Raw genomic sequence first — 27,103 nt, 5'->3', positions numbered from 1 at the left:
AAACATGCAATACAGGTACATGTAGGTCCATGATGCAAATAACTTCGTTAGGGCATTTTATAACGTTTATCGAAGCTTGCATTATTTTAGTGAGATTCATGTCCTCTTCTTCAATTCAACGGTGCTCTGAATTTTCTATTTAGTACTGTATATACTGTATAAACATGATGAATTACACTTGTCATGCTTGTACAACAGCTTTGGCAATTTTTTTAATTATTGATGTTTTGAAAAAAAAGAATGAAGTGAAAAATGGTAGGCACAGCTTAAATCAAGGTCCCCCAAGATTATGAAAGAACTATCTTCTCTATGGAAACTTTGATGAGGCCGAAAAAATGCCTCTGAACGCCCTCGATAATACAGTTCCCCCGCTCCACCTCCCACCATTCCCACAAACTGGTCTTAATGAGGAACGCAGTAATGAAAAAAAGGAATGGTTTCACAATCCAAAGTTTATCTTCATGAAAAGATTTTGGAGCCAAGCATTAGTGTAATCATTGAATAGTGTATTTTTGGTAAAACCTTGGTGAAAAAACATCTCAGCCTATTTTCTTTTTAAGCGGTAAGGAGAGTAAAAAAAGTGGTATATGGTGAAAATGCCTGAAAAGCAGTAGAGTTGGCATCTACATGTACATGTATGCCTGACTGGTACACAATACTTTGATATGGGATAGAGCCATCAGTCAAGATCTGCTCATGTCAGAGGCTTGTCTTGACAATGTGGAGTTTATCCATACTCAGAGGTGAATATGCCATAGGGAAATATGATTTGATATTGGGTTAATATGGATTATGTCTCAAGTTTTGTACTTTTTAAATGCATTCTGGGTGATTCTGTTTGTCAATATGGATAGTTGAGTGTGTCATAGCAAGATCATCTTATCAGATATAGTGTGACAGACAGTGTTGACTTATTTGGTGTATTTTGTCATGTAGGATTATGGGAACCTGTTTACCTGGTAATATTGTCTGAATGAGCAGCAAACTGTGCATACCAACGATGGTCAAAACACGTTAGAGGCTTATTTTGTAAAATGTGGTAAATGGCTTTAATCATAATCATGTCTTTTTCAAAGTGAATGACTCGGACTAGAGCTAAAAATGAAATTGACAAAAGGAAACTTTACAAGCTACAAAGTACAAAAATGTCATGCTTAACTGCTTGCCGGATGATTATTTTACTAATGATTAATATGAAAGACTGAAATTAGGAGGTTTCATAAATAGCTTTCAGATAGGATTTGGAGATGACTTTAATTTCATGCTTTTCTTTTAAAATTTTATATTTTTTTAAATCAGGGTAGTTATTTGGAATCACCATGTCTCAGGCTGCAAAGCGCCCACATGTTGCAGATGATGAACATGACAGCGAGCATTACTTTCAGATGGCCCAGTACAAGGTTGTCACGGCCAACACGTTCTTGGACCACTGCAGCAAGCTTCACATTGAATCTCGTCCTGGCAATGTGCGCAACTCTGGAATCGTCTGCACAATCGGTAGGGGTCATGATTCTTTACATTTCCAGTGTAAATATATCTTTATGTTGGACATATATGTGGACTTTGATGCCAGGAGTCTGTGTATAAATCGCTTTGATAAAATAATAGTTTTGTTGACAAAGCATAAATGAATATCATGCATTTGTGGGTTGACCAATAAGCTGAACTTAAGTGGGATAAAAACCAGGCAATAGATGTCTACCTGTGTGTATCATAATTTATGGCATGATATGAAGTTCAATGTTTACACAATAAGTCAAGCTCAAGTGTTTAAAGTGTAAAAGTCATAGTTCCATTATAAAGTCCACCTCCACATATTGAGTTATTGGTTTAAATTTGTTGTAAATATGTAAATTTTACGTAAGAATTATACAAGTCAAAGTGTATTTGAATGAAATCTATTACCTTGCTTTTACATAGCAGGGATGAACCTTTTGCAGACAGTAATAAGAATCCTTACTTTTACACTACTTACACTACTTGTAGTAGGTCCGTATTTGGCCAGAGAAGACCCATTTTCTTTCTGTAAGGGTCCATTATAGACAATTTTCCTACTTATAATCAACTTTACTTGGCATCCCTAATCCTTAATCACTTGTAGTCGCAATAACCAATAAGTCTGAATAAGTTCCAAAGTGAATTGATATAATTTCTTCATAAATTCTATAATTTAAGCAAGCCAAGTATGAAATTTATTAAAAATAATTACTAGATGGGCACATGGTCTGGTTATTACCAATTCTATGCCATGTACATGTGTAGAAAAAATCTGCTTATTTTTGTCTCGCCCACCAGAGGTGAAGGCGAGACTTAGGGATCCAAATGGCGTCTGGCGGCTGTTTGTCGTCCATCCGTTGTCCGTCCGTCACAAACCTGTAATGACACATAATTCCACAACCGTAAGTCACTTTTCAACCAAACTTGGATGGTAGATGGACGTGGGGGATCAGCATGTTATGCTGCAGTCTGAGGTCATATGGTAAGGTCAAAGGTCATTTTCAGGTCAGCATTAAAGTTTACATGCAAGACTCTTATGACACCTAACTCCGCAATCGTATGTCGCTTTTCAACCAAACTTGGATGGTAGATGGACTTGGGGGACCTGCATGTTATGCTGCAGTCGTAGGTCACATGGTAAGGTCAAAGGTCATATTCAGGTCAACATTAAAGTTTACGTGCAAGGCTCTTATGACAAGTGTTATTCCATCCCAGTCATTTCACAATGAAGTTTCAATATAGTTCTCTTGCGTGCCCTCGCAAATCACATTATTTCTGGTTATTTTCATAAGTGGGCGAGACTCAAAATTGCTTTTGCCTTGTCTTAATTATCAAATGAATTTAATGCCAAAATAACATATGTGCCAGAATGGGAATTCCAATATATTTCATGGTTATTATTGTTAAATTCTTTTGTTGATGCAGGACCTGCTTCCCGTAGTGTAGACACTCTAATGGATATGATCAAGAATGGCATGAACATTGCTCGTATGAACTTCTCACATGGATCCCATGAGGTAATGATGATAATTTAAAAATCTACATGTATATACAGTGTATGCAGGGCTCGACACTAGCGGCGGTCCGACGGTCCCAGACCGGTAAAAATCACTGTCGGGCCAGTAGATTTTCAGAATTAGGAAGATTTACTGGTCCGACATGACCAGTAAAAAATATCATTGTCGGGCCAGTAATTTTTTTCAAAAAATAGCAAGATTTTAAGGGTCCGACATGACCAGTAATAAAAACCATTGTTGGGCCAATAACTTTTCCAGAAATGATCAAATGCACTGCGAACCATTCCCCCCCCCCGACAAATTCTGTCATTCACACACAGAATACACACAGAATGAATCGCACGTAATTGCTACTAGAGCAGATACAGTGTACATACATGTATGTAGCTAGCCCACACAACTCACGTGGTAAATTCTTTACTGGCTGCGCGAACGAAGCCTGGCTAAACTCTGGCAGAAATCTCTCACAGAACTGTCAAAATTTGCGGTTCATACTCATGAAAGGCTCTTATAATGTCCATATTTCCTAAAAATTGGAGTAACTCTGTCATTTGTAAGCAGTAAAAGGATAAATTTTCACTTTTGTTTGGTTCAAACAGATCGGGTTTCGGGTGATATCGTCTGAATACAAGTTAGCCCCACATATGCATTTATCTGTGTGTTGATACACTTGGTTTCTGACTTTCTTTCGTAGCTATTTTAATTGGGCCAAAAAGAAATTGATCAATTATTTATGATGATAGTTTTAGCTTTCTTCCTCTGTTTTCTTCCTATCTTTCTTTCCTTCTTTCATTTCAATCTTTCTTTGTTTCTTCCCTAATTTTTTTACTATCTTTCTTTTTTATTTTATTCGTTCTTTCATTCTTTCTATCCTTTTAAAAATATTTTTCTCTATTTACTTTTTTTTTCTCTCTCTTTCTTTCCTTTTCTTTTCTTTTTTTTCCTTCCTTCCTTCCTTTTTGATATATTTCTTTCTTTAATTCTTGAGTCCATCCATCCTATATTCATCTCTTCTTCCTTTCTTTCCTTTCTTTTACCCTTTTCTTTCCTTCATTCTTCGTTTCTTTCTTCCTTCCACCCATCATTCATTTACCTTTTTATTTCTTTTCTTTGTCTCTCAGTCTTTCTTTTTTTCTTCCTTTCATCTATTCTTTTACCTTTTCTTTTTTATATTGCTTGCGTATTTCCTTCCCTTCCTTCCTTTATCTATTTCTTTCCTTTTATCTATCATTTTACCTTTCCTTTATTTCATCCTTAATCCCTTTCTTCCTTCTTTCAATCCTTCCTTCCTCTCCTTTCTTTTGTCCTTTCCATCTCTCCTTTAACCCTTTCTTTTTTATTGCTTCTTCTTTCTTTCCTTTACTACTTTCTGGATTTGTTCTTTCTTTCTGTATTGCTTGCTTCATTTCTTTCCTTCATTTCTTTTTTCTTTTCTTTCTTTCTTTCTTTCTTTCTTTCTTTCTTATTTTTTGTTCCTTCTTTATTCCTCCCTTCCTTTCCTTCTTTAGTTCTTTCTTTTTCCTTCCTTCACATCTATCCTTTCTTTACCTTTTCTTTTTTTACTTCCTTCCTTTTTTATTCTTTCTTTCTTTTTCTCCCTTTCCTTCCTTCCTGTCTCTTATTTTTTTCTTTCTTTTCCTTCCTTTCTTTCTTTCCTTCTTCGTTTCTGTCTTGCTTTCTTTTTGTCCTTCATTCCTTCATTTCATGGGGGGGGGGAATGAAAGGCTAGACAAATAAACTTGCGCATTTTTCTAATGTTTTCTTTATTTTGGGGGACCAGTAGATTTTAGGTTCGGACCAGTAAAAATTTGAAAAACTGGGTATCTACTGGTCCGACATGAATAGGTTGGACCAGTAGAAAAAATGGGTTAGTGTGGAGCCCTGGTGTATGTGTCCAGTCACCCAAAAACCAACAATAAGTCACCAGGTAAGGTTGTCTGTACATATTTAAAACAGTGCTTTGGTCTCCAAAATGTACAAAATTAAAATTAGCTTATCTGAAAGAGAAACTCTTCTTCTTCATACTGTCAAAATTTGAAGTTAAATAAAAAATGAGATACAGGAGGTTTTTTTTAAGTCAGTTTTTCTGGACTGATTGGAAGTTTGACTTAAATTGCACAGTATGCTTGAGTGAACCCCAAATTTCAAACCTTGTTTTCCCATTGTCTTGAAGCTGTCAATGAATTTCTTCTGCATTCAATCAAATACACGTGTGGATTATTGTTGATCAATCTTTCCAAGTTATATAATTTTTTAATTTAGGATGTGCTTTTTAAAGCTCAATAAAAATCTCAAAGTTCATTTTGGGCAACTTATTGTTTGGGGATGGCAGGACACATAGCATTTAGTATATTGAAATAATGCCTCTAAGCACTTTTGCAGATATTAACTTGGTCACGTTGGATCCTTGTTTGCCTGCACTGACTGTATGCACCTTCCAACTCCCTTGGGAACATTCCAACAAGGGTTTCCAAACTCCATAGCATACCACCTATGCTACATACATCCTTCCGGATACATTTTTATTACTCAATTTAATCAAAAAGAGACTCAAACATGGAAGAAAACTTAGAAAAAAAGAAATGTATAAATATAGCTTGTTACAAACCAAAGGTTTCTTTTCCCCCATTCTTTGCGAGTCTTAAGCTCATCAAATATTTCTGTCTTATTTGCATTTGATATGTTGTTGATGATATACGATACTCAGATATTGCCAGATTTGAAGTTCCAAAATAACCTAAACCAAATAACCAAGCCATGGAATCATAGATTGTTTTTACAGTTGAACTTGTGGTGAGTTAAAAGGGAAATAAGATAAAAAATTAAAAAAAACATATGTGGCATATTGCCATGTGATACTTCTGTTTTTATGCTCCCCATTGAAAACATTAAATGTCAATGATGTAACTAAAAATTCTACTGATTATATTTTTCTATTTTCATCTGGTAGTACCATGCAGAGACGATAAAAAATGTTCGTGAGGCTGAGAGGCGTCTCACCCAGTTGCGTACATGCAGTATTGCTGTAGCTCTTGACACAAAGGGACCAGAGATCAGAACTGGACTCTTGTCAGGTGTAAGTAATTATGCATTAATTTATCTTGGTGAGACAATGTCAGGCGACATTGTTAAGCAAGATATTTGTTCACATTCGCCCATTTCTACCTCCTGGATCTACATGAGTACTTGTTAGAATTCCTTGAAATGCTAGAGTTTCATGATACTCTTAATAATTGGGTTATGTCAGGAAAATCAAGATAAATAGAAATCAGAGCTGTTCAAGATATTGTGTACATATAGAAACTTGGCAGAAAATTTTAGATTGGAAGAATAAAACTGGCCTTGCGATCCCATCGCTGAACACCTTTTGTTTGTTAATAATTTAAAGGATACATCTACTGATGACAGCATCTCTTGTGAAGATGTGAATTCATATGTTAAAGGTAAATGCTAGTTTTGGTAACTATATTAAAATGAGTTCATACAGAATCCAATGAATTGACCACCAAAGTGTTTGTTTGTATAAATAAAACGTATGTGCCAAAGGATTCTGGAAGAAATTGTGTAATTGCTGAGAAATCAGCAAATAAGCACAGGATTCGGGTAGAGCGTCGGGCCCGACATTCGAAGCAATAATTATACACTGTCCCACGTGCGCTTATCTGTGTTGGGGATCTTCAGTCTGAACATTTTTCAGCGTAGATTTCAAGATTTCACATTCACAAAGTTCAGTTTATGTAAATGTACCAGATCTAGATCCTCGATGATATACTGACAATTAAGCCTTGTTTTACAGACTTTCTCAAGAATTCAGTGCTTATTGCAACTACTGGAATTTCTCTTTAAAAAAAATATTTTTCATGACTCAGTTTTAATGTAACTTCCATAAAGATCACTTTATTCATGTATTGCAGGGAGGTTCGGCTGAGATAAAGCTGGAGAGTGGAAAGACAATCCGCCTAAGTTTGAACAAATCTGACGCCGAGTCTGGTACTGCAGAGAAGATCTACGTTGACTATCCAAACATGAGAAAGGTCCTAGATGTGGGAGGCACTGTGTTTGTTGATGATGGTTTGATTGCTCTTGAAGTTACTGAAATTGGTAAGTTAAAAATGTATGTAAATGGCAAATGAGATATTTTTGCAGCCTATTGCTCATAGGAAATAGGTGACCACGAAACCATACACCACAAAACTACCAAAAGTGTCGTCAAATTTTAAATTTTAGTTCAGAATCCAATCTGAAAGGGGGGTTATCACTATCAGTTTGAAATGATAGCTCAATGACTTTAGAGGATAATGCACAGTGTGAGGAAAGAGGGGTTTAATGCTTCAGTCTATTCAAGCTATTGTTAATGAGGCATTGACAGAGGTGACAAGTGGTGGATTAGATAAAATTCAAAGGAAAATTTCTATGAAAGGACTATTTGATTGCCCTTGAAATAGGTGCAGTAATCCTGTTTACTTTGATGAAGAGCTTTTATGGGTTGTCAAAGGTGAGCAAGTTCTTTTGATAGCTGAATAATTATCCATAATGGCCATGGTATTTCAGGACAGCAGGAATCTTAATGAATCTGTTTTCTCTCATGACGGGAAAGCTTATGTGAAAAAAATAGCTTTACAAAGAAATATTTCCATACTCCAACATTCTTTCACTTAAGTTATGACATTATGAAACATTTAAGATGTAGGCATATATTCATAGAATTGAAAACCTCATTCGGATGAAAATTGACAACCAACGCTTGCAAAGCAGGATTGATGCCTACTTGTGTCTACCCAAGCACTTAGGTCTATATTTTTTTTAACAGGTTCTGACTACCTAGACTGCAGGATTGTCAATGGAGGCATGCTTGGTAGTAGGAAGGGTGTTAATCTACCCAATGCTGAAGTAGACTTGCCTGCACTCTCAGAGAAAGATAAGGGGGATCTCAAATTTGGTTTAGAAAATGGGGTGAGTTTATTCCCTTAAGTGTAAATACTGATAAAAGGTTTTTCTCCCCTAAAAAACTTGACACCAAAAAACTGCTGGGTCGTTGGTAGTCACAATTCGGTTGGTCACACATGTGCAAGACTCAAAGAAAAGTCATGAAAAGTTGCGATGACAGCTTGCTTTATCAGTTTAATGACATTTGCTCTGGCGACAATTGCTCTTCTCTAACTTTAACACACTAATGGAATGACCAACTTCAACCCTACGTTTAGCACTATTTTATACCCTACCCTTAACCTAACATAAAACTCTATTGCAACCCTTACCCTACATCATATGTATCTTACATCAAGAAATTATGCCCAGAGCAATTGTCGCAGGAGCAAATGTCATGTCGATGCTTAAAAACCCTCTATTTCTTTTAGGATCAATGTTATTTTCAGTTAAAACAAGATGGAATCTAAAACTATTTGAATTATATTTATGATAAAACAGTTCTCTCTTTTACCTGTTGAATGGTAGAATTTAAGCATGTAACCTGTGCTGTCAGGGTTTGATATGTATTTTGCATCCTAGTTTGACTAGAGTAGGTGCTTATGATTCTGAATATGTCTAACAATACACATTCTTCCATTTTGTTTGTCCAGGGAATTTTGAATATTTTTTTAGCAGTGGTTCATCTTTGTGAAATGTGACACACAGGAAATATTTGTGAGGCATGCACAAGCTAAATCTGATTTCCTCTTACCCCTCTATTGTCAGGTTGAGATGGTGTTTGCATCCTTCATCCGCAAGGCTAGCGATGTTGAACAGGTGAGAGAGGTATTGGGTGAACAAGGAGCTCATATCAAGATCATCAGTAAGATTGAGAACCAGGAAGGTGTAGCCAAGTAAGTCAGCTAAAGATAGAACTATGATGTTTAGGGGCCACTCCATGCTGCATGTACAGTCCATGCAATACACTCGTAATTGTGCTTGTATATCCTGTATGCATGTAGATACCTTGTACTGCTACATACATGTACCAGCTGTTTCTGAGGTCATTTATTTGAAATTCCACTAATTATTCTTTATTGTGTATTGTATTTAGAGCTTTGAAATTACATTATAAAGAAATAATGATGAAAAAAGATATTTGAAGCTTTCCATTTTGAAAATTGTCAATGCTTACCCATCTGATAATCTTGTCTAGGCTTTGGCAACAGAAATTGTGATTAATTTTATGACAAGAAGTATACAGAAAATAGTCACTGCAAGATATCTCAAACGTTCCCTCATTAAACTTCAAAGTCATGATGCCTTTCGTTGGTTGCCTTTCTGTGGATTTGATTCCTTACTACCTTGAGAAGATTTAAGTGTTCATATGTGCCGACTTTGCCAGTGGGAAGGGATACCTCTTCTAAACTCACTTTGTAAAAAAGGCACATACGCATCTAACATCATTGTCCATACAGATGCCTTTTATGTATGCCAAGCCCTGAAATCTCACTTCTGACTAATTGTGATGAAAAAATAATCTCTAAAAATGTTGTGTAAGCTGATTAAAGCCATGCTACGTTTCCATGGTTTCCTTCCTGTAGATTTGATGAGATCTTGGAAGCAAGTGATGGTATCATGGTTGCCCGTGGTGACCTCGGTATTGAGATCCCCCCAGAGAAGGTCTTCCTAGCTCAGAAGATGATGATCAGTAGATGTAACAAGATTGGTAAACCTGTCATCTGTGCTACTCAGGTGAGGGGGCAGGATCTAGCAGGGGAGAGTTTCATGAGCAGTTTTGTTGGTGATTTCAAATGACCATATTGCTCTCAGCCAATCAGGTGCAATGATTTGTAGTAGCTTTTAACATCTGTCGGTGAAATCACTGGCAAAACTTATCATGGAAAGCTCCCGTGATCTTTATCTTACTCCAACAGGCATGACCAAAGAACAAGCTGTGGAAAATTTTAAGATATATTCAAGTATTAGCAATTTAAAGCATTTGTCACTCCCCTCCCCCTTCCCAGTGAATATAGCTATTCCATCACTACTAAATCATGTGAACGAGTTTGCCCTAAAACGTGTTAGATGTGAATGATGTACAATAAAAAATGAATCTTATTCGAAAATATCTTGGTAATATTTTTATCAATATAAAAAAAACCCAACTCTTTTCAAGCATAGCATAGAATGGCCTGAAAATTTTAGGATTTAATTTTTGTAGCTTACTAATAAATCACAAAATATATAGGTGAATGCTCAAGGGGTAATTTCTAAAGAAAAAATAATACTACCAAGAGGCCTGAGGGTTCTTGGTTCTCAAAAAATAAACAAATTCTGATTTTTCACAAATAATCAACCACTGAATAAAGATTTAGAGGCTGTGACACATTTGTAATATTGGAAAGTTAGATGACATTCCATTAGAGTTTATACTGTTAACCCTTTTCCAAAGCTGTACACCGGCTTTAATAATTCCTCACAAAAATAGCAAAATACTGTATGATCTGCAAGACTTTCTTATTTTTCATGTTAGGATGCAATTAACAATTAAGAGGGAGCTATGAAAAGTGGTCTAGGTGTGTATTTTTGCCAGTTGGTGCGACATAATAATGTTATTGATGTCACTTTTTAATTCAAGAAAAGTAGTTTACCAAAAATTAAAGTTTACAAGGTAAGGATATAGTAATTGTACCAGGTCCAATGCTTTAAAAGGTAAACAGCAGGTTTTGCATGGTATATGTAGCATAAAAAAATACACAATATAATTTCTAAAAAAACAATAGAATATAAAAACATGCAGTTATCTCGTTCAAGTCTAATGACTAATGCCTTGTGTTGTGTTTTTTTTAAAGGAAACCTAAAGCAAATTTGAACTGTGACTAAGAATGCACCTACTGTACCGACACTGATATTTTTATGTAATTTATCACACGTTTATAGATGTTGGAGAGTATGGTGAACAACCCTCGTCCCACCAGGGCAGAGACTAGTGATGTTGCCAATGCTGTTCTTGATGGTGCAGACTGTGTCATGTTATCAGGAGAAACAGCAAAGGGCAAATACCCAGTGGAAGCTGTTAGCATGATGCACAGGGTAAATATTACTCTACTATCATCGGGGTTGGGCTCAATTACTTTATTAAATTACAATTATGTAATTGAAGAAATGTTCAATTATGACAATAGCATTGATTATGAATAGACAGCTACAATGATAAAATGTTTGATATGTTTTATTAAGAATCATGATGATTTTATTGAATGTCCTCATCTGTCAGTAGAAATTAGAGTCATCTAAAGGAAATGGCATTCTGGAATTAATTGCCAATGATTTGTAATGATATTACAAACAAGTTACTACACCCATTGGATGTATATGTTCAATAACATAACATTTTTTCTTGTTGGGTACGTTTTCCATAGATCTCCAGAGAGGCAGAGGCCGCAGTGTTCCATAGGCAGCAGTTTGAGGAACTGACCAGGGAGGTTGATATGCCAACCAGTGCTGGTTTGACTGTAGCCATTGCAGCTGTGGAAGCATCTTATAAATGCTTGGCTGGTGCAATCATTGTACTCACCAAGACTGGAAGGTAAGATATCTCCTCATGAATCACACCCATGTTGCACTCCTTGATGATGGATTTGTACGAGTAACAATCATAGAAAGAAATCATCTGATGATGCTAACTATTATTGAATTTGATCATCGAGTTAGACAGAAGCTGTGATGGAAATATAATTTCATTTTTGTGTTTTATGCGATTGAAGCCACAAGCTTGTTTAATAGACGAATTAATGATGGTTATTTTTCCTAGGTCAATTTTTTGGGGACGACAGATATATGCTGGAAAACCTAACTTGGAAGCACATGTTTTTTATAATCTGGTATAAAATTACTTAAACTTAACCCTAAAAAGACTGGGCTATTTTGGAGGCTAGAAAAACTGGGGGGGGGGGCCTTTTGGGCCCCCCCCCCTAAGATCTCGGCCGTTGGTCGTCCGATCGCAACCAAATTTGGCACACACATCCTTTGTCATCTCCTCTAAAAGAAAACATAGTCAAAATACTGATATTCATTGTATTTCTTAATATATGCATAATTAATTATGCGAAAATGCAAATTTTTATCAAAAAATTAAATTTTTCATACTTTGGTACCTGTTGCGGTCCATAAATTCCTGTTTCAAGGTTTTCAGCTGTAAGAAGAGGTTGTTTATCATGGAATTGTGTTATTTTGTGCTTGAATTATTAGATAAGCTTATGCAAATTAGTAATTACTAAATATGCAAATAAGTACTCTGCACGCGTTATGTAGAGAAATACAACATTTGGCATGTTTTATTGCATTACACTCTCTTGCAATGAGCCAAAGCAATCTTGGAAGATAAACAAGTGATGGGTTACATGTACACTAGCTGGTGAAAACAAAGCATAAGAGATATCACATAATTTATGCAAATTATATTCATAATTATGTGAATATGCAAATTTTTATCAAAAAATTGAATTTTTCATATTTTGGTACTTATTGCGGTCCATAAATTCCTGTTTCAAGGTTTTCAGCTGTAAGAGGAGGTTGTTTATCTTGGAATTGTGTTGTTTCATGCTTGAATTATTAGATATGCTTATGCTAATTAGTTATTACTAAATATGCAAATAAGTACTCCGCATGCGTTATGTAGAGATATACAATAATTGGCATGTTTTATTGCAAGCGATTCTGGTATTTTGCACTACTTTTCTTATGTTTTTCTTTGATTTTAATTTCTTATGTATTTCTTTATTTTGCATTTCTTATGTATTTATTTTTTTATGCAATGTTTTTCATTATTTTCATATCCTAGAACTGCTACTTGAATTCACAAGTGACATAATATAGAAAGAAACAAATCAAAATGTAGTTAGAAAACAATGTGTATAACATTCATTCAAATACCATACACTTCACACACAAACGAATACAAATTTCAATTTCTTACGTGACATGTGATACGAAAATGTTACGTAACTCCGCAACCGCGGCATGGGGGTATACAAATTTGGTATCAAAAGTTGCGCAAAACTCGAGAGAAAAAAGTCATGAAATGGCGGCACGAACGCTTCATGCGCAAAAAAGTAATCACGATTTATGTACAGGGGGGGCCTAAAAGGCCCCCCCCCAGTCTTTTTAGGGTTAAAGTAGCCCCTGAAAATAAAATAAAAAACCTATTATTGCCTGGATGGAATGATGTGATGTTTTTATTGATGTCTTTATTATAATTGTCAATAGAAACAGTGAATTATAATGCAATGCAGGACTGTAAAGGACATTTTTTTTTTTTTTTTTTTTCATTTTTCATTTTTATCACATATTTGTGTGAAGTTGATTCAACCTCTCCAATATATTTTGCCTCTTATATCCATTCTCTATATTCAGGTCTGCCCACATGATTTCCCGCTTCCGTCCTCTTGCCCCTATCCTGGCAGTGACCCGTAACCAAGTCATTGCTCGTCAGATCCATCTCCATCGTGGCTGCTTTCCTCTCCTCTACCCCTACCCCGAGGAAGAGGACCGCATCTGGTCTGAGGATATTGACAACCGTGTCAAGTTTGCCGTAGAGGTCGGCAAGGGCAGGAAGTTCTTTGAAGATAACACCCCCGTCATTGTAGTAACTGGTTGGCGATCAGGTGCAGGCTTCACCAACACCATGCGCATCATTTACTCTTAGAGAGATACCTTTGATAGATAGGAAAATCCAAAGAAATTATATATGCAGATTTTATCCTCTCAATATACAATCTCAACCCTTTACTCTGTCATTTGCTTTAAGTAATGACCTCCATGTGTCTTAGATTGAAACACTTTTAGTATAGATATTGGTGGTGATTGTAAAAAGATTTAATATTTGTTGCACACAGAAAAGTAGGTGTCAAACAGGGTTACATTTACTGTTTATTTTTCTGTTGGTAGCTATGTTCAGCAGCAACAAACAAATCCATGACCTGTGACTGATTTGGTATTTGTGGAAAATGTGGCTCCATATTTTGTCATTTGATGGTGAGGACTTGGCTTTCCTCTCAGGTATATAATATAGAGAACAGGTGTTCTTGTAGAAATATGATTAAGTGGTACTTTCATGAGTATTTAAGAATACACCTTCATTGACATCGTGGTATATTCAATCCATAATTTACATCTTATATGTTATCCCATACTGTCTGTTTTACCCATATGTTATGAAATAATCATGGTGAAACTGTAAGCACAAAAGTGCGCAAGGTATATGTTCCACAATTTGTTAATGTTTTGGAGACTACCCTCTAATCTTTGCAACAAGGTATTTCAGAGCAACAATAGCTTTGAATATGTATTACTTCATGAGCATATACATGTATCTGTGTTGACCCCAGTTATATGGGTCATTTGGATTTTTATCCATCTAAAATTAAACAATGACCAATATAGATGATAATGGTGAAACTAAGCACAAACAGTTTTAATGTATATCGTATTTTTAAACAGTATTTTTTGGAGTATTGGAGAATTGTCATTTTCTTTGCAGTGTTCCAGAAGAAAAACTAGCTAGAATGCCTGGTGTCAAGAAAATAACTTTTGGTTATACATGTTGTGCCAAACTTAGTTTGAAGTTATTTTTTATTTTTTGCACTTTGTTGTTTGTTTATTTATAAGGATATGATCCACCTGAATAATATGTTTGATCAATCTACCTTGGTTGAATGCTAGCTTTAAGCTTTTTATTCAGATTTTTTTTATATAATGAAAAATTGATAATCATCCATCTCATGAATATTTACATACCAAGTATCTCTTTACTTGAATTCTATAAATTTGCAAGATAACCTTTATGAAATGAAGGTCGGGACCCTGTAAGAAATATTTACTTTTATTTGCTGAAATTAACATGTATTCTGTACATGCAATACTGGGAGTCAGATATTTGTATGGTTTTGATGTTTAAATTGACATGCCTGGTTATTGTTGACGTCTGAGCAAGTTTAAGTGCTAATATCGGACTGAAGTAAAAGATGTCACAGTTGTTACCATGGAGTAATTGATCAATTTTCACAGTCAAGCTATCTGAATTCCCTTTGACTGAAATAATTTTAATTGAAGATCTTCTCTTGATACCATTATAAGTCCAAACACTTGGAAACCTTATCAGAAGTATACTTTATATTGAGAATGATGCTGAGAATTGAAATGGGCTTCAATGGGATGTGGAACAGGGCCCCTGTATGAAAAGAAACTTGAAAATTGTGAACATATGCATTCATATTGCAGCAAACAAAGTCTTGATTGGGATAGAATTGTTCGTTTTTCCATAAATCATACATACATGTACATGTCCCATTAACATGAAGTGTGCTATAAATACCCAAACTGAAGTTGCTTTCTCTTCTCCAAGTTACTATATTGTCCTTTTGGAATTCCCATTTTCAAGAATGGAAATTACCAGTTGAATCTGACAGCTGCTTCTTTGTTAGAATTCCTGTTAAGTATCAGTACATGTGTAACCCATGTGAACCTCTATATTTTTTGAAGCATGTGCATGTTAGTTGCAAAACGTGTGGTTATTTTGGAATAGGTTATTGGAAGTTACATGTGTTGATGTGGTACACAAGACCTGATGTGCGATGAAAAAAAAAACTGCCAGATATGAGCTTGTGGTTCTTTGAAGGCAATAAATGCTAAATCACACATAAAGAAAATGTGCATTTTCTTTCCTTTGTGACTACTGTTGCAGGATAATTAGAATCAGTTATAGAAGAAAAACAAGCAAGAATTTGTGAGATTTGTTAAAAATATTTCATTTTCTGCTTTTTAACAGTGGAAGTGTATTGACCAATAAGTTAATCATTACACAACTAGTACCTTAAGGACAGATTGTCAAAATTGTTTGGATGCTTAAAAAAGTGTGGACAATTGTTCACTTGCACATTATTCCTGGCAAAAAACACATTAAAAATAACATGTAGTTCAGGGACAGTACAGTATCGTGTTCTCACTACTTTTAATAAATAAGTTCTTGGGCTGGTATTTAATTCAAAACTTAGATGAAGCAAAGATTTTCACTGAATAATTTGCTAGGAAATATCCTTGTTTAGTATTCACTTCAATAGTTGGCATTTTAGATTAGTTAACCAAAATGGAAGTCAAATACTCACTGAAGAGCATTATGATGTCACTTTGCTGCCGAATAACATGCTACTAGTGCATTGAACCAAAAGCTCTACCTTGTATTTCTGCACAGCTTAAGATGACTGCATACAAATCCATCACCTGCCAAACATTGTCAAATTATTTGGCTCAACTCTACCCGAGAGGTGAATTAAATACTGTACAGTACCAAGCCTCATTCATGAATCAACCACCAAAATTATAGGAGCAATTTTCTTAAGAAAATAACACTAATTCATCTGACTTAAGGATTGAATTAGATATTGGCTTATAAAGACGTCAAGCTGCCGAGGCCAAGAGCCATCAATCATGCTGCAGCATCTTGTCAGAACAGTGACATACCTTGTGAATGCAATGCCTATGGCTTCTAGTTTCAACCAAATTAGGCTGTGGAATCCCTCAAGAAAACACTGAACTAACATTAGGTATCGTACCTTGTCGTCATCATCATAACAATGCCTATGATGCTGAAAAGTTTAGCTAAGTGAATGAAGTGTCACACAAAATCAACAAATAACCAGCAATATTTTTGGTTCATCTTTTGAAGACTAACAATCTAATCACATAAATCTGTTTTTTTTAATTTTTATTAGAAAGAGTTAACTATGGTATCTCATAGGTGGTTAAAGCAACATGAATAAATCTTTGGCTCTAAGAAAGGCTCTTCAGTAGTCTAGATCAGGGCTCCGTAACACAAAGGTTTGCAATGAATTGCAAATATGAAAGAACCGCACTGATTGGTTCCGGGTCAGTTTTTTAAACAGAGTGCGCATGCAACTATGATCTTGATTGGTGATTGGTATTTAGCGACTGATTGTAAACCTTTGTGTTACGGAGCCCTGGACATTAGTAGTTATTTTTTTGGGAAAACCCCACACTCACTCATTGTATTTGGTACACCAGTACTCCTCATTTCACCTTCTCTCATTCTAGAATAAGGTATAAAGAGGAATGCTGTATTGGTGTACCAATGCAATGAGTGAGTGTAGGGTTTTCCAAAGAAATTACTAATGTCAAGATCTAGACTAGCTCTTCAGATGCGAAAGGTCATGATCATGAATTCAAGTGTTACTCTAGAATTAGAGTTTTTTCGTCAAACCTACTTGGGAAATAGTCGGTTGCCTCTGCATTGAAAGTCCCTTGGAACTTCACACCTATATGTATCTATGGAATGAGCAGTGATCTGTTTGTAACAAAACCCATGGGACAAAACCATTCTCCCACGAAATAATAACCATTAATGCTGCAAACCTATGAGACATCTGGGCCCCGTCTTACAGAGTTGCGATTCATCCGATCAACCACAACTATAGATGGCTAGCACTGTCAACATCTAAATTGCATGGTTTGTTCAAAATATTTTCTAGATATGATGTATATTCATACATTCATCGTTCTCTTGAAGATACAGTGATTCTTTCTGTTTACAAGGAGATTGTGCAAATTTCCTGTAGAAGAAAATGGATGGATCTCCATACAGTTGAGATTGACCGGATCCATCATAAGTCTTTCTAAGTCATGGCCCTGTTGTTGATACCAGCTGTCAGAATAGAATTCTTCCAGTGTTTCCATTTCCAACATTTGAAGCTCCAAGTCAATAACTATGTCCATTTGGCTACTACTGTAATCTTCAAATCAAATCAATATCATTGCAAGGGTAATAACTTCTCAATGTCAACGGCCCACATGTCAGCTGCATCCAGATGACTGTCTTTAAGGAGTTCGGATAAGACCTTGATATCACCAACCATGTTCTTGTATTCTTTGCCATCTTAAAGTGAAATCGGGAAAGAACAAACAATCAGATACATGAGTTAGTTAATGGCACAAAATGGCAACTTGGTAGTAACATACATGATGGTAAATTGCCAATTTGGCTACTGCCAACTCATCCACCCTCCACATGGTCTACTTTCATTAAGTCTTATACCACTTTGTTCATCAACATTTCGTCTAACAACCATTTGGTCCAATCATCACTTCATCTAATCACCATTTCGTCTATGACCATGTCATCACATAACCAGTTGGTCCAATATCTTTCATTTTCATTCATTTTGGACAATTAACACTTAGTCTAATTATACCAAATAACATATGGACTAAATGGCTATTGGACCAACTGGTTATTAGATGAAATGGTGGGTGGATGAATTGGCAATGAGACCATGTGGATAGTGGACGAACTGATGGTACATGTAGACCAAATGATAGTAGACGAGTTGGCAATTGGACGAATTGGAAATAAACCATATGAAGACCTTACCAAGTTTTGAGTATCCATCTTTTTCATGAAACAATATATAAAAAAATATTGAAGATCTTTCATGAACTTTCTGATAAGGACTCAATCCCCGCTTTTCAATCCCTTGCTTCTTTTGAACTACAGATTCTCAACTGCAAGCAGTCAAAATTGATGCCTCTGTGATGGCAAGCACAAAACTACATGTATATCACACTTCGTATGTGAATTTTTTGTCCAAAACTCATTTAATCATTACTCATGTGAGCCAAATTTCATTTCAATCCACATGTATAAAATGATGAGTTACTGTGGCAATTAGCTAAGGCCTCTATGACCTTAGACCCCAAATCAGATCAGATATTACTCCCATATGCATGCATGAGACAAATTTGATTAGATTAAACAATTCTCTAGTAATCACAAGGATAAAACATACACAATGGCCTGTGTGATTTTTTTCTTCCTAAATAATCAGATCGATGTCACTCCTTTTAATATCATATGCACATGTACATTGAATTATAGACAACCCAAATTTTGAGTTGATCCCTTACAAGGTTCTTTAATTATTTGGAGAATTAAAACCAGATGGACAGACGGACTACAAGTAACTGGAAACAATGCCTCTGACAACCACTAACAGTGGGTGGATGCATAAAAACCCTTACATCTATATGAATGAATTACTTTAAAACTGTGAACTACCAAGATATAAAATACATGTATATTCCTTTATATTATAATTCAGGGTTAAATTTCATACCTTTGACCATCATAAACCAGTTGGCAAACTTTCTACTGGTGAGAAACTGCCACAGATCTGAAGGAAAGTAGCCCACGGATGCTAGAGAATGAGCTAGAGACAAGACAGTCCTACAGTCTGCATACGATAACCTAGAAGTATCAGCTATCAAAGATCCTGTAGCCTTGGTGACAAAGTTTCCGAAGTCCCAGCTGGATGGAGGCCTTGAAAAATTGTGAAAAAATTGAAAATTTGACTGAATAATTTGTCCATTAGGTCACCAGCATAGATCATTCATTACATAATTTATTTTACATGGTGTAACAGGAAAGTGTATCAACATTCATCTGACAAACATCCGGTAAAAAGTACCGTAACATATTAACTCTTAGTGCTGTCCCTAATATAATATGCCTTCATATATCAAGATTTAAAACCCCCCAAAACCCTATTGATACTGTGATATCTATCAGTAACCTGTGTGATGCTTTGAACCTCTGAATAAGCCCCCCCTCCCCCCTTCCCTCTCTCTAATAAAAGAGAAAATGAGAAATTCTACTGATACGAAAAGTGTATGATTTATATTGTGCTTCAAATCATCAAAATACTCTACCTATGGCCCAGAGCATGTAAGCTGCAGACAAGATTGGTCATGTCCAAGAGACTGAGCTTTTTCACATCACTATCCATCACTCTCCTGATAATACGATCATACAAAAGAGGTGCTTCCATCTCAGCAACACTGAATGCTTTGGCAACATTGATCAACCATGTAGGACTCCACTTGTCAATGTCTTCAAGGATTCTCTCTGATGCTACTTCAAAGAAGTCCTGATCAGCATGGCCCAAACCACTGAATGCACACAGCAGATGGTAAAGATCAGAGTCTGATAGATCTGCCATATTATGAGTCAGCACTGGGCATGCTAATTCCAGGAGGATGTCTACCTTATAGTCAATCTTATGAAGAGCTAAGACAGCCTGAGAAATGTCCTTCAGTGAACGGTCTTCATCTGCAGCTAATATGGCAAGAAGCATGTTGGCGATTCTACCTCGAGATACACTGTCCAGTGAAGTGCCCACTACTGTAATAAGGGTAAGGGTGTGGTGTAAGTTTCTTAAATCATTAATAAGTTGTGGTGTCAAGAGACCAACTGCATTAACCAAGGCTTGCACCCTAGCATTCCTATGATAATGATATCGACTCAAAACACCTGCAAACTGGGCTAGTTCTGCGACATTGAATGTATTGACCCGCTGTTCAGCTTGCACTAGAAATGTGTACATCATGCTGCTCTTCAGAGGAATTTTCAGTTTCTGCAATGCTTCCAGTGTGTCTACAAATAAATCATTTCCTAGGTGCCGGGAATGTTGGAGAACTAAATGGCAAAGATGTTTGAACCGTGAATCATATAAAACAGGAGCTCCATGTATGGTACTTTTTACAAGGCCTTCTTCCTGCTTTTGCTCATGGACAATATCAGCAAGTCTTGCAAGAGCACGAGCATAGTGCACAGTAGATAGGTCATTCCCACCCTCTTGAAGGACTGCCATAACCTCTGTTTGGGTTTCTGCATCATGAAGTCTACCAAGAAAGGACACTGTGTGGGTATCAAGATCCAGAACAGAGACAGCTGATGAATGAGTGGGTTCTTTCAAATGTTTCTTCTTAGGAGGGTCAAGTTTGCCCAAGGGCCAAACTTGCCAGGGTGGTTGAGAAAAATGTCTGTGTGACAATTGCATGGTCCCACGAGTAGTTCTTAGAAGACAAGGAGTGGAGTAAAGCTGTTCCATCCTTGACTTAACATCTAAGAAAGATACTTCCCATGGTATAACTGTATTCCATCTTCTGCCCTTTAAGGAATTCAGGCTCAAAGTCTTATCAATCATGTGCAGTCCACATCTTTTGAAAACAGATGACACTTGTAATAGTGAAAGTGGAGCTACAGCCATTTTATATCCCTTCTAATCTGCAATGATGAAAAGAAACAGACAAATTATGCCTTCGTATTGTATTACATCTACAGCTAATCTACATTTTCAATTAAGATCAAACCTTGGTTAAATGATTTTCATGACATAAGAGCAGAAAATTCAAAATCAAATAACAAGAGCTACATGTACACAATAGTTAAAAGGAAAATACAAGGAATAACAAAGATATCGCTGTTTAAAGAGAATAAGATCACCAATACTATGGAATTGGCAAATTGATGAGTAAATTGTGAAAAGTGGTCTCTCCTATTCACTATGTTCTTTATCAGAAGGAATTTGTTGCCTTCTCCTAAGCACTCTTTCCCTTTATAGGGAAGTAATCAAGATCTAGCATATTATTGTTCAGGTTCTCGAGAAATAGCAGTAAATATTTTGAAAGAGATGACATTTAAAGGGGAAGTTCACCCTGACAAAAAGTTTATTGTAAAAATAGCAGAAAAAATAATAAAAAATATTGCCGAAGGTTTGAGAAAAATTCATCAAATAATCAAAAAGTTATTAGAATTTCAATTATTTAATTTGTGATGTCATATGCGAGCAGCATTCCTACATAGCGAATGGTAAAAAAATCAATGAAATGTCATTTTCTCAGAAAATTGAAAATGGTTTTCACTGTAACTTTTGTATATCAATAGACAAATCATTTCACACCCGATCATGAAAAGAAAACAAAATTAAGTCATCACGAACCATACAAAATTTGAAATTCATACATTTTATATTACATAACACATGGGACAGCTGCTCGTTTATGACGTCACAAATCCAAAATTTTGAACTCTAATAACTTTCTTACTCTTTAACGGATTTTCCTCAAACCTTCACCAATATTTTTTACTATTTTTTCTGCTATTTTTACAACAAAGTTTTCTTCAGGGTGAACTTCCCCTTTAAATAGGTGTTGATCCTATTCCTAAACCATATCCTACATGTACATCACACTGATTTATATAGATCTATTTAGTCAATTTAACATTTCCATCAGTATAATAATTACAAGTTATAACAAATACATGGCTAAAAATTTAGACAAAATGGGAAGTAGACTTCTATGTCTATATCGGACGAACTGAGTAGACCAAATGATAGATGAGTTGACAATTGGACGAATCGGCATTTGATCAGAGTTACATATTAGACCAAATGAAAATAGATTAAATTCCGTACCCGCACTCACTACAGCAACGCCAATGGTGCAAGGGCCAGGCATGGCCAGAGGCCTGTGCAGTGCACTGGGGGGGGGGGCACTCGACCCAAACAGTGGTAGGGGTGTGCCTGCCGCGGGCGAGACAAAAAACGGGGACCTTGGAGCAGGCTTAAAAAAAGGAGGGTCCTCGGAACTAGAAATGTTTGTGAAATCGGAGGTCCTTGGTACAGGCATACGTGCATGATGCAGCTAGCGCAGCCTCCGCCAGGTGCGCTCGCTCGCGCAGAGGCGATGGTCAGACAGCGCTAAGCGGTCGCTTTTCACCAAAATTGCAGCTCATTGTAGATCAATGTGACCAGAACAGCGTAACGAAAAATATGCGAAGTTTCAGAGTGGATTTCTTTCTTCTTTTTCCTCAATAACACAAAAATGCTATGCCTTGGAATGGAAATTTGAGTGAAAAGATGGGGGTTCACTCCGGGGTACATACAGAGCTACCAAGTCTCACACATTATGTGTGAGACTCAAGCATTTTGGACTCTTGTTCATCCCCTCAAATCTCTGTCTGTCTCACGCAACTATCATCAAAGCCTATCCCCATAATTGTACCGTACACAATGTCTGTGATCTCACTCAGATTCACAGAAAATCTCACGCATAGCAGTGACATACCCACTACACTGTGGCATCTATGCATTATATACTGAGTGCCCCCCCCCCCGGCCCGGGGGGGGGGGGCAGTGCACAGTCACCTGTGGACCGCGGCCGCAACTCTGCTCTAGCTCTGTGGCTGTGTCCGACTACACGTACATGTACGGTATGTGAGTCGAGCCGAGCCCGAGGCGTGCGGCGGAGGCGGTCGACCAAAATTCCCGTCGTTTCGTACAATGCCTGGCTTAATACCAATTTAACATACCGGTATATAAGAAACTCACCTCAATGAGTAGTATATCTAACGTCCTGATTAGTCCAGCAAATTGTATGAGGAGACTTTACAGACTGTTCACATACCGGTACACAGTTTTTATGGTGGTTTGCACAGCCACTGAAAATCTTTAACATTTACGAATCAATCTAGGCCTGTGTGCTATCCATATGCATACGTGTTGTAGTCTATTTTAAGACCTAAACTGCAATTAGTGTATTTTCTATTTTGACATAAAAACTACATGTGGCAAGGCTCGGGCGCGGGCTCGTCATGTTGTATGGAGGGGGGGGGGGGGGTGCGCTGGTTGGTACGCTACTGATCGAGGAGAAAATTGAAATATTACACATTTCATGTAATAAAATCAAAAGCAAAAAAATAGAGAGTTTGTGATGTCATCAATCCCCTCATGCTATCCAGGATGTGAATAACTGTTATATACAGTGCGTATCAAAATAAGTTTACACTTTGAAAAAGCCATGGGAATTAAAAAAATATAAATTATGTTGGTAATTTTTTCACATATATTCTTGGGTTTGGGTCTCATCTATCCAATGAAAGTAAACATTTTGACAGAATGTTACACTTAATGAGCACTGTGATTTTTGTGAAGCTCGCAGATTTTTTTTTTTGCGCAGAAATGCACTTGTTTTCACGCTGTGCCAAGGGGACAGGGCGAAATTAAACATATCCTGCGAAACATTTCTCATACATTTTCTTTGCACTTTGAGTCAATTGAAGTAAAACAGATACATGCAAGCATTCTGTAACAATTTTGCAAACCTAAATTAACATTTTAACACTTAAGCACAACCTTACCCTTTTTATACCTACCATCTTGATCTCAGGACATAACTAAATCTAAACAAAAACTTATATCAGACATCTCCAACATGTTTTCAATAAGTTTTATCATTTCAAGTGGGTTTACATTTAATTTTTCACTTGTTTCTCTACACTTTTCCCAAGCTTGACAATGATTGACAAAATGAAAATCAGCGGCCCAAGCCATTTCATGAAAATCACAGCTCAGTGTAAAGCAAATATCGTCACGATGTGTGGGGGAGTGGGGTGGGGTGCAATGGCACACTTCGAAGTGTTCTTGGGCAAGGAAAAAGCTAACAAAAGGTAAAAGATATCTTCAAATCATTTTCACTGGCATTTTTCCCTAAGTGGTGCTCACTCAAGCGGAAATATTTTTCGACAGATATATATTCATATGCTTAAATGGACCTGTACCAAAGTTAAAATGTCAAAAAATCTTCAGGATATTATATACAAATGTATAATTTTACAGGACTTTTTATAAGTGTAAACTTTTTTTTGATACGCACTGTAGAATGAAGCGAAATTTTGAAAGAATAAAGAAATTTTGAAAGAAAGAAAGAACGAAAGAAAGAAAAAAAACAAGAAGAAAGAAAGAAACCCTTGAGTGCTATTAGTGTGGTGTCCAGGGCTTTTGAATGCCGATTCTCGAAATTCTCGAGATCCATCAAAAGTTGATTTAAGTAAAGAGAAAAAATCATACAAGCACAACACTGAAAATTTCATCAAATCGGAATAAAATAAGATAGTTATAACATTCTTAAATTTCGCTTAATTTCACAAAATAGCCTATATGCACATCCTGGTCGTTATGCAAATTAATATGAGGGAACTAATGATATCACTCACTATTTTTTTTATTACATGAATTATGAAAAATTGTAATTCATTGTGCTATATAGCTGTGAAAGTTTTACTTTCTTCCTAAACATGTGGATTTACCATTGTTTAACATTTCATTGTTAGGGGCCGCGGAACGGTTTTCAAAGTAGGGGGGGGGGGACTCAGTCTATGCAAAAAATCACAATAGTAATTTTTTCGTTTTGTGTACATGCACGGTTTTGGAAAAAAAGTGGGCTGAAGCGGGCGGAGAAAAGGGGCTGAAGCGCGACCCTTGCACTATTGGTCCTTATTGTAAAATCTGTAAAAATTAAAATTGTCTAGGACCTCTAAAAAAATAATTCAAGCAATTAAAAAAGAATAAGTGAGTGGGGTCATCATCGATTCTCTCATTTTCATGTGACTGAATCGTGCACATAAATGTATAGCGAAACTTCAAAATGTCTTAACTTTCTTTTTTTTTACATCCGGTTTGGATGATTTTTTTTAGCATTGTGCTTGTCTGATTTTTCTCTGTTGATCAAAATCAACATTTTTCTGAGGTCGACTTGCCTTTAAAGATCGAGATTCAGCCATTTTCGGGGCTATTTAGCCTAACCGCACATAATTACGCAGTGGCGTAAAACCCATGCATAAGTGACTAAACATTGTGAAGGGGCAAATATATATGGCAAATTTCTGAAAAGTCCAGAGAGAGCGAAGCAATCAAGAAAATATTGGCCTAAAGCTTTTGAAAATGAAATTCTATTAGAGATTTTGACATTATGTTTAGCACCTAATATTTCCCTAATTTCTTGACTTTCCTTATCCCCATTATTATTTCTCGCATGACCCCCCCCCCACGTCCCTTCTGATTTGAGGAATTTCAAAATGATTAAAGGACAAGTCCACCCCAACCAAAAGTGGATTAAGAGAAAATTCCAACAAGCAGAATACTGAAAATTTGATGGAAAATAAGAAAGTTATGACAAATTTAAGTTTCGCTTAGTTTCAGTTATATTCACATCCTGGTCGGTTTGCAAATGAGGGAACTGACGACATCACACACGCAGTATTTCGTTTGTATTTTATTGTATGAGATATGATGTATTCTAATTTTCTCCTCATTATCCTGCGAAACAAAGTTTGTTTCGCCCTGAAGTGTGGAATTTCCATTGTTTAACATTTTATGTTTCAGTCAAGTTGGTCTTTATTGTCAAACCGTGTAAAAATTGAAATATGATTCAAAAAAAAAAAAGCGAAAGAAATAGTGAGTGAGGGACACCGTCCATCGATTCTCTCATTCTCTCATGTCACTAAACTGTGCATATAACTATTTTGTGAACAATATAATCGAAACTTTAAAATGTCATAACTTTCTTACTTTACATCCGATTTGATTTATGAAATTTTCAGCATTATGCTTGTCTGATTTTTCTCTATTGATTCAAATCAACATTTTTCTGAGGTGGACTTGACCGTTAATATATTTCTGTCTCACAGTTATTGTAGCCCTATAGGGCCTATATCGATCCCTTTCCGTTTCCACATCATCTCTTTAATATTCATCCGGGGGGGGGGGGGGGGCACATCCATTGACGAGTGGATACAATGCGCGACCATGGGTCCCGAAAAGCACACTAAAAACGTATTTTTTGAAAATGCACCCCATAACCGTATTGGCCTGTGAAACCCTACCCTTAAAAAGTATTGGAAACAAAACGATACACTTGGCAATTAAGTATTCCCTGAATTGAACCCCTTAACAAGTACAGCGATATTTAATGTCACGGGCGTCACCTTTACCTACATCATTGGGCTTATATACGCTCCAGTGCACCTCCCACACCTCGGGTAAATAGGACTCTAAACACGTACTGTTGACTGTTGGGGCAATTTATCCTTTATATAATAGTTTCTTTTTGGTATTTTTAAATTTGACCTTAAACACGTAGCTTTCCTAGCGAAATAGACATGCCCTTTTATCCCCCTTTTATAATTATTTTACTGTTTTTGACACCTTTATTACGTTACGTACGTATAACGCACGTGCCCCCGTACCGGCCTATCTTGCATGAAAAAGACATCATATTTACATGTTTTTTTTGGTCGCGCATGAAGTGGCCCCGGGATATTCATTCTTATCCTTTTCCTTTCCTTTCTTTCTCCCTTTTCCCCTTTATTTTTGCAGTATCAAAAGCGGCCAAATCCTAGCTCTGTGGGGGTGGGGCATCATGATCGATCGATGCACGCGCGGCGCCAATACATATAGTCCTATATACAGTAACAACGAAAAGGGAGA

At 36.4% G+C, this 27,103-nt stretch overlaps 2 protein-coding genes across 2 annotated transcripts in view; one reads left to right on the top strand and one right to left on the bottom strand.

Annotated features, from left to right (window-relative positions):
- The window catches only part of LOC121411240 (pyruvate kinase PKM-like), a 29,765-nt gene extending 14,147 nt beyond the window's left edge, over positions 1-15,618 (top strand). Inside the window, exons 2-11 of the mRNA XM_041603849.1 lie at positions 1,300-1,497; positions 2,923-3,014; positions 5,965-6,090; positions 6,929-7,115; positions 7,825-7,967; positions 8,709-8,836; positions 9,527-9,677; positions 10,866-11,018; positions 11,348-11,514; positions 13,341-15,618. Of these exons, the coding sequence (XP_041459783.1) occupies positions 1,320-1,497; positions 2,923-3,014; positions 5,965-6,090; positions 6,929-7,115; positions 7,825-7,967; positions 8,709-8,836; positions 9,527-9,677; positions 10,866-11,018; positions 11,348-11,514; positions 13,341-13,632 (1,617 nt within the window). The 5' untranslated portion in view covers positions 1,300-1,319 and the 3' untranslated portion in view covers positions 13,633-15,618. The remainder of the gene's footprint in view (positions 1-1,299; positions 1,498-2,922; positions 3,015-5,964; positions 6,091-6,928; positions 7,116-7,824; positions 7,968-8,708; positions 8,837-9,526; positions 9,678-10,865; positions 11,019-11,347; positions 11,515-13,340) is intronic.
- LOC121411239 lies at positions 14,562-23,266 on the bottom strand. The gene is made up of 4 exons (XM_041603847.1): positions 23,168-23,266; positions 19,704-21,060; positions 19,112-19,314; positions 14,562-17,874 (listed from the first exon to the last, which is right to left on the bottom strand). Exons 2-4 carry the CDS (start codon positions 21,041-21,043, stop codon positions 17,750-17,752), a joined length of 1,668 nt encoding a protein of 555 aa, XP_041459781.1. The 5' UTR covers positions 21,044-21,060; positions 23,168-23,266; the 3' UTR covers positions 14,562-17,749.
- Between the last annotated feature and the right edge of the window lie 3,837 nt (positions 23,267-27,103).

This window comes from Lytechinus variegatus, chromosome 3 (assembly GCF_018143015.1).
Source record: "Lytechinus variegatus isolate NC3 chromosome 3, Lvar_3.0, whole genome shotgun sequence".
Taxonomy (NCBI): domain Eukaryota; kingdom Metazoa; phylum Echinodermata; class Echinoidea; order Temnopleuroida; family Toxopneustidae; genus Lytechinus; species Lytechinus variegatus.
This window is presented reverse-complemented; position numbering and strand designations above follow the sequence as displayed.

Excerpts from the sequence above, each read along its gene's own strand:
- LOC121411239 (XM_041603847.1), bottom strand. The coding sequence starts at position 21,043 with ATGGCTGTAGCTCCACTTTCACTATTACAAGTGTCATCTGTTTTCAAA. Across the intron at positions 19,315-19,703 it reads TTACATGCTCTGGGCCATAG|GCCTCCATCCAGCTGGGACT; the intron begins GTAGAGTATTTT and ends CAATTTTTCAAG. Across the intron at positions 17,875-19,111 it reads CTGGTTTATGATGGTCAAAG|ATGGCAAAGAATACAAGAAC; the intron begins GTATGAAATTTA and ends TTTCACTTTAAG.